The 11,878-nt window shown below is 36.4% G+C and overlaps 1 protein-coding gene across 1 annotated transcript; it reads right to left on the reverse strand.

Moving 5' to 3' along the window:
* Positions 1–2,987: 2,987 nt before the first annotated feature.
* On the reverse strand, positions 2,988–9,806 carry wnt2 (wingless-type MMTV integration site family member 2; the record flags this gene model as incomplete). The annotated part of the gene is made up of 5 exons (XM_081371918.1): positions 2,988–3,193; positions 6,332–6,596; positions 6,750–7,027; positions 9,260–9,480; positions 9,724–9,806. 5 exons carry the CDS (start codon positions 9,804–9,806, stop codon positions 2,988–2,990), a joined length of 1,053 nt encoding a protein of 350 aa, XP_081228044.1.
* Between the last annotated feature and the right edge of the window lie 2,072 nt (positions 9,807–11,878).

Genomic DNA, 11,878 nt, shown 5'->3' on the forward strand with positions numbered 1-11,878 from the left:
GCTGAATTTGCTTTTGCTGCCCTCAAATGGTGCAAAGCCTGCACATGTATTTCTATCCAAATTTTATCTAAAGTAAAGTAGACAACTTTCACATCCTTAAAAATGTATCGCCATAAAATATATCATCAAGTTCACAAATACAGAGCATTCCATACTAATCAGAATAGAACATAAAATTGTATCTAAACTGTTACCATATATTAGGAAATATACAGTAAATGCAGTGTTGGGGTAACGCATAACAAGTAATGTGAGTTATGTAATCAGATTACTTTTTTCAAGTAACTAGTAAAGTACTTTTACATTTACAACAAAAAATATTATTATTAGTTCTAGAATAAATGTGGGTATACATTTACTCATCTCACTTGCACAAAAACAGATTCAGTATTCCTCAAAATGGATAAAAACTGAAATGCAAACTCAACTAAGAATATTACGGCTACCTGCAATATTTAAATATGTTAAATTACACAAATATACTTTATGCATTTATTCAGACTTTATTAACCAATGTCTTTGCTGTTGACCTTCGATTATCCAACTCAACCATACCATTAAGCAAAAATGAATTTATTTAAACAACACACTTGTGTGTGTGTGTGTGTGTGTGTGTGTGTGTGTGTGTGTGTGTGCTGAAGAAGAGTGTTGAACTTTCTTCTCTTGTGTCCTATTCTTCTGCAGTCCAGAATAGGTTTGTTTGAGCTGCGCCCTCTACTGTACAGGCGTGAATTTGCATTTCTTTCACTTATTCATTTCACTTTTGATGTGAAAGGACCATTACATTTGCCAAAAAACATTAAAAACATAACAACATAAAAAACAAGCAAGCAAGCAAGCCCAGCCCAGGTGAGAAAATGTAATGCATAATTGTAAAGCATACCTTTAAAAGTATTTTTTTTTTTCAAACATCAAACTCCCCTTAAAGTGCAACAATATACAATGTGATAATTATAGATTTTAATGCTCTTATAGGAAATTATTCATTAACATTCTTTGAGGTTTCAATCAACTGATTCAATAGAGTTATAAAGTTTGAGAATAAAGCATAAATATGTACAAAAAGACAACTTACAAACAGTTTTATTTTTATAAAATGCTTTTTATGTTATTGCTTTTAGGTTAGGGAGAGACCATCTATTTAAGATGCCATGCGGGTGTAAGCACTGAGGCTTTTGGAGGTCTTTTTTTTGGTCAGACACAGTTTTCTGTCATTCATCTTTCACAATAATAATGTATAATATAATATCATCTGGGTCTTATTTAGAGCCACTAAATGAATGAATCATATGGGGGAAAGCTTGCTAGCCTTTATACAGACTGTGTTTTCCAAAGTGGTTTACTCCATCTAGTCATTAATTGCTTATATACACTTAACAATGTCAGAAAACAAATATAGTTTATGGTTTTTACTGCAAAACAGGACAACAAACTTTTGACAACTATGTGACGTAACATTGATGTAAGTTTTATTTTAAATTACATAGAGTTTGTATTTACATTTCAAAATATGAAATACATTAAAGATAAACATTTTATGCTACAAAGCAGTAATAAATATTTGTATTATGGTAAGGGGGAGGGGGAAACAAAACATGTAAAGATGATAAAACAACTTAAGACTTCAAAATCAGTTGTGATACAACAAATCTGCAGTTTTTTAAAGGTACACTAAGTAACTTTTTTTGGTTTAAAATTAACAAAATTTAAATGATTCAGTAAATCATCAATCCTTCTTCCAAAACGTGTATTTGTCTTACCCTGAATCATTTCCCTGAATCAACATTGGCTTGGCTTTTCGTAGATGGCAAGAACTGAGGGGTTTTAAATGTTTTAAAGGGGTTTAAAAGCGAGATGGCGTTTTTATTACTCAACAGGTTAGAAAGGTATTTTATTGAACAGATAAATTAGCATACCTGTATGTAGTTCTCTGAGTTCATTGTAAAGCATTATCTATTGTGAAGGGTCAGTTCATACGGTTGTTGTAGCGCAGCGCTGGATTCATTTTCACGGAAGTACGGTGTCCATTAATGGGTACAGCTACAGTAACGTCTTCAGCTAGTCAGCTTGAGATCCTTTCCATCTAAACTGGTTCTCTTAAGTGTAGTAGTGAATGTTTTATGAGCAGTAGGATAATCTCTCTCTTTTTTTAGTTATGAGAAAGAACTAGAGTTCTCAACGGGCCTGAAAATTACAACCCGACCCGAACCGGACCCGAACTTTTAAAGCCCGGACCCGATGTAACCCGACACTCCAACATGAATTATCTACCCGAACCCGGCCCACGGCCCGACGATAATTTTTTTTTCTCTCTAATACACGTATTATCATGACCAGCAGACGGGAATTCAAATCAACCTTTAATGTTCACGCCTTTTAACAATACAAACAACTTTCCAGACCTCTGATTTTCCCACTCCTGTAGTACATGTAGCGACGGTGAATTCACCTGCGGCAAGTTTACTTTTCACCAACTCCATCTTCTTCTCCAGGCTAAAGGCGTGCACGCAGCGGCGTCAGGTCTGCCCCCGCCCCTCTCCATGATGCACATTGCACGCAGCAGCCAGACTTTCTTTACGGTGAACAGCAGCGATGATTAATAAATGTTTTTTTTTTTTCACTGAGCGGAAAAGATTAAGCCCGAGGTCCGACCTGACCCGAGTCATTTGCTTATATTTTCGACCCGAACCCGGCCCGAACCGGCGGGTCCCGTCGGGTTTGTCGGGCCGACCCGACCCGTTGAGAACTCTAGAAAGAACTATATTCATCTGCAGTCGCGCAGAGCCAAAGCACAACCAAAACAATGTTCTTCCACAAAATGCAAAAGTTACATAGTGTACCTTTAAGTTGCTGGTCATTTGTGTATGCCATGCTGCAATGTCTGGTCTACTTTTATCTAACGCGCCAGAGAAAAGCACTGTACAAGGTCAAAGGTTTGAGGTGGGATCTTTAGTTTGGAAGGTAACTGAAGTGCAGGAGTGGTGTGGTCATGACTGGGTTTTGCAGGTATGCACATCTACCTCCTCTTCGCAGTCCCTGCAGTGAACAGCACAACACCAGTGGAACTTGCACTCACACTTGGTGGTGCGGCTCAAGCGTGATGTGTCATAGCCCCGCCCACAACACATGACCTCACAGCTGTCAGCCCCGCGGGACGTACGGTTGCATACTCGCCCACCTGTGCCCAAAGATCCTGCAATAAGAAAAAATAAAATTTACTTTAAAATATAATTTATTTCTGTGATGCAAAGCTGAATTTTCAGCATCATTACTCCAATCTTCAGTGTCACATGATCCTTCAGAAATCATTCTAATGCGCTGATTTGATACTCAGTTATTATCAATGTTGGAAATAGAACCTGTGATACTTTTTTCAGGATTCTTTGATAAATAAAAAGTTAAAAAGAACAGCATTTATTCAAAATAGAAATCTTTTCTAACAATATAAAAACGAAATTACTGACCCCAAAATTTTGAACGGTAGTGTTTTCATCAAAGAATAGTTTTCATCAAAGAATACTGATATATATATATATATATATATATATATATATATATATATATATATATATATATATATATATATATATATATATATATATATATATATATATATAATAAATTAGCTTTCCAAACAATATTTACAACAACAATAATAATAATCTTATGATTTTATATATTTTAAATATAAAAATGCTTTTCTACAAATACAAATTGATCATTCTTTTGTGATAAGGCCAGTGAAAATATTAGAAGGGCGGGTAAAATTGTTACTACTGGCCTAAAATAGCCAAACCTTCCAATTAAAAGAAGTCATCCATCCACATACTTTCATCCATTAATATTGATACATTGTACTGCTAGAATCTATTAATGTAGTGAATATTTGAACAAATTCCTGAAGCAAGCAGACCTCGTCTGAATAGTCATGTGTAGTGCCTGGCAGATGTCTGATAGTGTCCAGACAGCGCTGTCTTGAAGAGGCTGGGTTTGACGGCACCATGTAAAAGGATGACCGCTTGGTCCTTGGTCAGATGAGGGACTGATGATAGAAGCTATCAAGCATTGCTCTGGGTCTTCATCACGTACTCATTTCAACGGCTCTAATCTCAACAACCCCGCCCTCTATGAGGCTGACGCGTCGCTGATTGTTGCTGATACAGAAATTGCTAAAGACCTTGTATAAACCCTTGCTTTAATGCTCCCTCTGAGTGACAATCTACAGCCTTTGTTTATAAAGATCCCTTCAATGCCATTCAACACTCAGAACTATACAAACAACTCTTTTTCTTGTGGTTTAACCAATTTAGAGTTGGTTTAGAGCAAGGTTTTAAGATGAGAAAAATCCTACAGTGAAGGCCTAGAACTGCAAATCTCTTCAGTAGCACCAGCATTGGTATGTCACCGCTGCTCTATTGAACTCAATTGCAAGTAGGCAGGCATGTGTCTGGGCATGACACGGCCACCCCCCCCCCCCCCCAGCAGTTCATCAGGCTGGTATGCTGGGCGGATATCGTTTACATCATGGCCAGCCTTTACCTGAGCGTGGATCTGCTTATTGAATTAAGATGAGGGGGTGCCAAGAGATGAGTTTAACATGTGTGACCATGGTGAGAGCTAGTAATTGATTTCACACTTATGAAGTAGAGGTATAGTCTATGTCTCCTAAAACTGACATCAAACAGACTGCCCCGCCGAGAGTTTCTCACAAACCACCATGCTAGAGAGGTCAGCACTAAAATATGGTCGTCATGATTTTTTTAAATGTACCTTCAAAGCTAATGAGAAAAAAATGGACAATATAAAAAAAAAAACATTGCATTAATATCTGAAAATTCTGACATCATCATGTCATTTTAAACCTGTATGATTTTATTTTGAAAAATATCTCAGGCTGCATCCGAACTCTCTACTTTATATAGTAGGCAAAAAACAGTAGATGAAAAGAACTCGGATGACCAACTACTTGACCTACTACTTCCTGCAAGATTTTGAAGTGAGCATCTGATGGACATTTTACTATTCCATTAAGCCAAGGGAGAGGATTTGTAAATGACAGTGAAGCGACACAACTGACGCCGAAAGTCACATGACAAGGACAACATGATGGATGTAGTATGTCTGGATAATATTCATACTACATACATTCATACTATATAGAGCATACTTTTTTAATGGTCACAAAGTAATTACTCATTCATCTATTTAGAGTATGCGATTTCGGACACAGTCTCAGTGTTTTTTTTCCCTTGTCCATACATTAAAAGTCAGTGAGGTCCAATGTTATTTTGGACCCCATTGACTTCCATTGTATTGACAAAAAAAAAATGTCTGGTGTTTTTTTTTTATGTAGTCTGCAGAAGAAAGAGGTACAATAATAAAAAATAAAAAAATGTTGGATAAACTAGCCTTTTAACTGTTTTTCCAGTTTTTATGATCAAGCAAAATTGATATGCTTATAAATGGGCAGTTATACTGACATACAATAAATAATAAATACCTAAAGTGGGTTCAACCTTCATCTCAGGGCACTTAAAAGAGACATGACCTACCTCTCTAAATATTCCTGCCAGTTTTAGACAGAAAATATAGAGGTGCCGCCGTGGAAGGCAGTGATTTATAGCATTTGCGCGGAGGGATTAAATTTCAGCTCCCGTTCTGCCCACAAAACTGTGGTAATGTGTCTAAACACAGCGTCACCTGATAGCAGGGATCATCTGCAGTCTGACAGGCACCCCCTTCCTTACTGCTTCCCACATAGGTACACCTGGTGTTATTCAGTGTGTACACACACACACACACACACACACACACACACACACTAAAAAGTAAAAAGAGATAAACCTCTGCCTTAGGGAGGGAATCTTTACCGGCATTCAGGTTACAGGATTGGGTTATGACTATTGTGTATGTAATAACCAGCTAAATAGCTCCCGTCCTCTGATTACAACGGTGTTTGGGGGCAAAGACTAATGCCTTGCTGATTTTGAGCAGAGAGTGTGGGAGTCTTGCAGGGTGGAGACACAAACAATGGGTTATGAAACATGTTGGAACACTACAGATTTGATATATCAACTTAATTCACCTCTTGAGGAAATAATTAAAAGGATAGTTCACCAAAAATTAAATTACTTTTTTCTGATGCAGCACAAAAGACAGTTATTTGAAAAGAAAAAAAAAGTGTCCATATGCGATGCGGTCAATGCGGTTCAGTGTTAAATTGGACCCCACTGACTTTCACTGTTAAGACTTGAAACTTGAAAAGTGAATCATTTCTTTTTTGGGGAAACCATCTTTTTAAGGGTTATGGTTTTCCCCCCAGCACACTTACCAGATTCGTGGTCCCATATACAGTAGTCAGGTGAGTCTTCAAAGTAGACAAGGTCATTTTTGGTAGGCCTCTTAAACATCCTGTAAGCACTGGTGAAGCCTGTTCCATACTGGTTCATCACCACCTGAATGGCATTGTTGTACTTTTTGCGGAGATAATCACCAGTCTGACTGAAGTCTGCCATGGCTAACCAGCAGGTTCGTACATTGCATGAGCCACTGACACCATGACACTTACACTCCAGGTTCATAAAGCGCTTCACTGCCTGTAAATAAAAAAGAAGACAGTGTCTGCATAGTAAGCCTCTGACTGCTCCATCTCTGATTGCATGACAGTATGGTCACGGATTATGATTTGTCAAGATTTCATTTCTCAATATGTGTCTCAACAGCTGTTTGCAAGAACACGGCCTTGTTACCTTCCTCCCTGCACGGTTGTTGTGCAAGTTCATGAGCGCTCGTGCATCTCTCTCCTTCCTCTCCTTGGCGTCAATGAAGACCTGAGTGAACTTGATAGCATGGTCGACATGATCGCTGCAGCCACCCCAGTCGAAAGATCCCTTGGCATCACGAGATGAGCCTTTTTTTCCGGGGTCGCAGGAGCAGTTTTCTAGTTCACCCTGACTGCACGCCCTGGCCAAGGTGTAGACCATTCCTGCTGAGGAGATGGCGTAGACAAAGGCGGCCTCTCGACTGCCTGAAAAAAGAACACAGAAGGGGAATAGCGTTTAGTGAGCATAAAAAATGTTGCATAAATTAGAGAGGAGCAGGTAATTATTTAAAATTAAAATGTTTTTGTGTGTAGAATTTACACACACACACACACACACACACACACACACACACACACACACACACAAAAAAAAATATATATATATATATATATATATTATGAAATATATCATTAATATCTATTATAAAAATATAAAAATATGACAAATTTAATTTTATAATTAAGATATAAGAGTTTATAAGACATTACATTTGTGTGACTATCTATGTATCTATATACAGTATATACACACACACAGACATAAAAAATACATTATACATATTTAATTTGATATAAATTTCATTTAAATTACTTTACTTTTACTTACAAGTTAATTTCTTAACTTTTGCATAGGCTAATTTTTATTATATACACAGACGTATAATTATTTTAAATTTATGTTATATATTTCATTTATTTTGCATGTTATATTATACAAGTATTATAAATATTAGTAATAAAAATCACAATAAATTAATAATCATAATTCATACGTTTCTGTTTACAGGTCGGAAAACCTACTAATCTCATAATCCATTATAGAAATCTAAGGTTTACTTTAGAAAGATATATGTCTGAGAGAAAAAGTGTATGTCTGAGTTTGAGCATATGTGTGACGGAGATCCCGGTGGGAAGCATTGAGAGAGGGAAGAAAGAACAACAGTAACAAGCGACCGCCTGAACAAAAGTTATAAGCTGCAGCTTTTCACATGTATACCAAAGATGTTTCCGTTCGGCAGCTTTGTCAGACTGAAAGAGAATGCCTGCCATGCAATTGTTTTAAATTAGTGAGCTGACATTGACAATAAGTAGATTCTCACAGTGTCACAGAGAAGTCTTTCTGGGAGGTCTGAATACCTTAAAGCAAGAAGATTAAAGTCAGAGGTTTAACCTAACTTTAATGTGCAGAGCAGCTTAGAGGCCTGGGACACAGAGTTACTTTGAGGATGTTCCCATTAATATGATTTTACGCGGGATGAGAAAATAGAGCCAGGGACACTTACAGTTGCAAACCTAAAGTCACAAAACTGGCAATTACACCTAGTTAAGGCATCAAGCTGCTGAGCAGTTCTGAATGAACTCACCAGACAATAATCCAGCCTTTGTTCCCCAAACTCACATAAATCTCGAACACAATGAAAAGTAAAGGATACACTTGCATGCTAAGTGAGACTTTTGTGAGTGATCGATTCAAATTACATCTAGACATCTTGAGATGATCACAGAACAGTATTGTGTTGTTTATGGGTCAATTACATGACTTTTTCAGATCTGGATTTAGTTATTTAAATATATAGCCCTAAAATGCAATGCATACAGACAGTGACAAGAATATTTTCTATTATAAACATGTTTGAGATTTATGAATTTACACTTCAAATTAAAAAAATTCTGGGTTGTTTCAACACATGTTTGGGGTCAAATATGGACAAGCCCAACCGTTGGGTTAAAAAAAATTAATTACAAAATTTAAATCAGTATTTGGGTTTGAAACATTGGTTGAAACAGCGCAGCATTTTTTGTGTGTACATAATTGTGATATGTCTTATGGGACTTAAAGTCACAGCCCATGTGTCAGATTTACCAGGTGGTGTAACAGTCTGGAAACGGGCAAAAAAAAAAAAAAAAGGCTAATAATAATAATAATAATTAAATACAAAGAAAAGAAAATATCTTATTATTTCTTTAAAAAATGATTTGCAGACAAAGTCAGTGTGGTATAACCAACTTGAATAAAATTTTACAGTCAACAACATTTCGTTTTCAAGAGTCAATAAATCAACAGTTTTGTAGAAAATGGATTTTTTTTATGTAAACTAAAATTAATAGAAGGATTAGGCTACATTACTAAGAACTTGCCACGTGTTTTAAACTTGTTTTTCTCTCCTTTAATAATAATCTCATACATCCTTTGATCCTTGTGTCTCATGAAGCCCATATAGGCTACTATCTTTTTATACTATCTAAAAAATCTGATAAAAATCAAACACACTGTGCTGCACACACAGATGAGCAAAGAAGGGTCAAAAGCACACCCAGTTCATCAAGTTTTACTTTCTGTAATAGGATCTGATATCAGATAAGGAATTTGCAGCGAACGCACTGTATGTACAGCCCTTATACACTTGAAACAATACACTTATGCCTTATACTCACTTCGATGCAGAAGCCTCCCAAAAAGATTGTGCTCGCGCGCCATGGTATTGCAATTCCATCGGTGGTTCCTGAACTGGTGCTGACATTCTCCAATCCAGTTTTTAATTCCAGCTCCTATAGCCTGCATCACCTTGGGATGCTGGCGGCACAACTGGCGTTGTTTGTTAATTAACCCCGGGATGTTGTCGCACATCACTTGCGATCCAAGAGTGCCCATGTACCTGCATAAAAGATGAAAGCACAGGGGATGAGCGATGGGAATCTCTTAAACACAGTCATCAAGTTTCAACACACAACTGCGTAGCCTACTCGGCACATTCATTTCACAAAATAAAATTTCGCGTAGTTTAATTTTTTTAAATGTTTTTTTTTTTAAACCACATCGTACTCTAAAACTATTTACATTTCTTAACGAGAAAGCATTACTAAAAAAATATTTAAAATAAATCAAAAACTGTACCCACCACCACGATGCGTCGACCCTTGATGTGAACCAGCAAATTGCCACGGACAGATAAAAACATATTCCACTTGGCAAAAAGTTCATGTTATACAAAATTGTATTGATACACTCATTCGTTCAGGCACTTACATGCAGTTTAACAACAAAACAAACGAAACATCGAATGCTGAGGCGGTCGGAGCAAATTGGTAATTTACTCTCCCAGATCAAAAATCAAGTGGAGTGACGCGACACAAGTGAGCTGAGCGTCAAAGCATCGTGAAGTGTGTGATGTGTGGCGCTGCACACACAGCCTGATGCTCGTCCTGGGTCTGAAGTGGCTGAAGATAGCTGATGATCTCCTATCAGGTTTAAATTGCTTACACAAGGGGTGGGCGCAGTCCTGCCTCAGGAATGAAGTGAAGAAATTAGATGTCTGAAAGTATCTGTTCAGGCTAGCTTGACACCAGCCACAAGTTTTGGCTTATTTCCAAAGCAGCGAAAGTGTAGAATGTGGTCCAACGTGAAATGCCTATCCATATACCCTCCTAAATCCTAGCACTTTAATAAATAATGCATTATTATTATTATAAGGCCTGTTAGGCAATTTAGTATTATTCATATTAAAGTGATCACTCAGTCAATTTATGCATAAGGCCAATTAAATGTATTGTCCTATAGAATTGAGAATCAGATTTTTTTTTTAACCTTGAAAAATATCTTTCTCAGAGAATAAGGCTTAACTGACTGAAAGCACACTCATCCTCTCAACAAACATGTTCCGCTCTTGATGATGTGCATTGAAATTGGATTATCACATTCTTTTGAACTTTTCACGAACTGTTCAATTGTCGCACAGAATTTCCTCTATCTTTGATCACCAGTTATGTGAAAGAATTAATTTGTCCTTCTTCCTTGTATTGTAAGGTCCTTTCTACTGATGGGAACCAAGATTATTAGGGAAAACAGGATTCTTCTTGTTATCCCCGTGAAAAGGGCGCGGTCGCGAGAGCGTGGAGAAGACTTGTCATCGGTAATATGATGGAATTTAAATTGGCCTAATTTCATCCTTTTCAAGTCAATAAGGAAAGACCATTCTGAATCCTCTCAGAGGTTTTTAAATATCATTATCCCTAAAAAATAATAATATTATTATACAGAGAGAGATTATCTGATGAATCTGGCCGTTGTGATTTATTTTTATTTAACGCCTTGAAAATTGGATAACCAGTGCGTAACTTATTCAATGACTCTTATGGTAACCAACTTAAATATTTCGGTAAGTGTCTGGACGCAATCGGTTGAGTTATCAATTATTGAGTTTTTAGTCTAAAACAGTACACCAATTATTTTTCAGCAGGTGTAAAACTATAATAATCCGAGTTTTTAAGTTTCGTCGAGCTCGAGGTATCATCCGATCAATCAGTCCATAATGGTTACCTTCTTAGAAGAACGCTATTTTTGTCCGCTAGCTTTGGCATATACATTTGAGCCATTCCACCGAATGGGTGACATTTATGTCCCCAGAACATCATATGTAAAAAAATGCATGAAAATTAACTCTAAAATACATTTTATTATTAAGCAAAATGTCCTGCATATTAAGATAACTACAAATTATAAAATTTATAATTAAAAACATTAATAAAAACTACATAGAACACAAAAAAATAGCATTTTCTGCATGTCCCCACTCTCTGTCTCTAAACTTTGCCATGAAATATAATGATTAAAATCCTTCAGAAATCTTAAGTTTTGGGGATTGTTGTGTGACTTTATATCCAATGTATTTAAAATGTTTGTTTGTTTTTATGAGAAAAAAATATTTTATCTAATATTTTAGATAAAATACACATTTTAATCATGTCCCCGGGTTTTCACTCAGTCCTGTTACCCTAACACATTCCCCCCTCTGAAAAACTTGGAATATTCCACAAGACACATTTTCAACAGGAAGTTGCATCATCTTGATCTTCTAAAGGCAATGGGAAGACCATAAGTTAGTCCTCTTATTTTAATTTCTGTATATTTGATGAAATTGTAACTATGACTGAGAAGGTCAATCTCAACATACTATCCTGTTACCTAAATAATTTCTTAGAATGTATTTGTTTATTTTAAAGATATTAACTTTTGTTAAGTTACTAGAATTTGCTCAGTGTCCTCATGCTATTAGC

Source organism: Scardinius erythrophthalmus (assembly GCF_964197995.2).
Source record: "Scardinius erythrophthalmus genome assembly, chromosome: 8".
NCBI lineage: Eukaryota > Metazoa > Chordata > Actinopteri > Cypriniformes > Leuciscidae > Scardinius > Scardinius erythrophthalmus.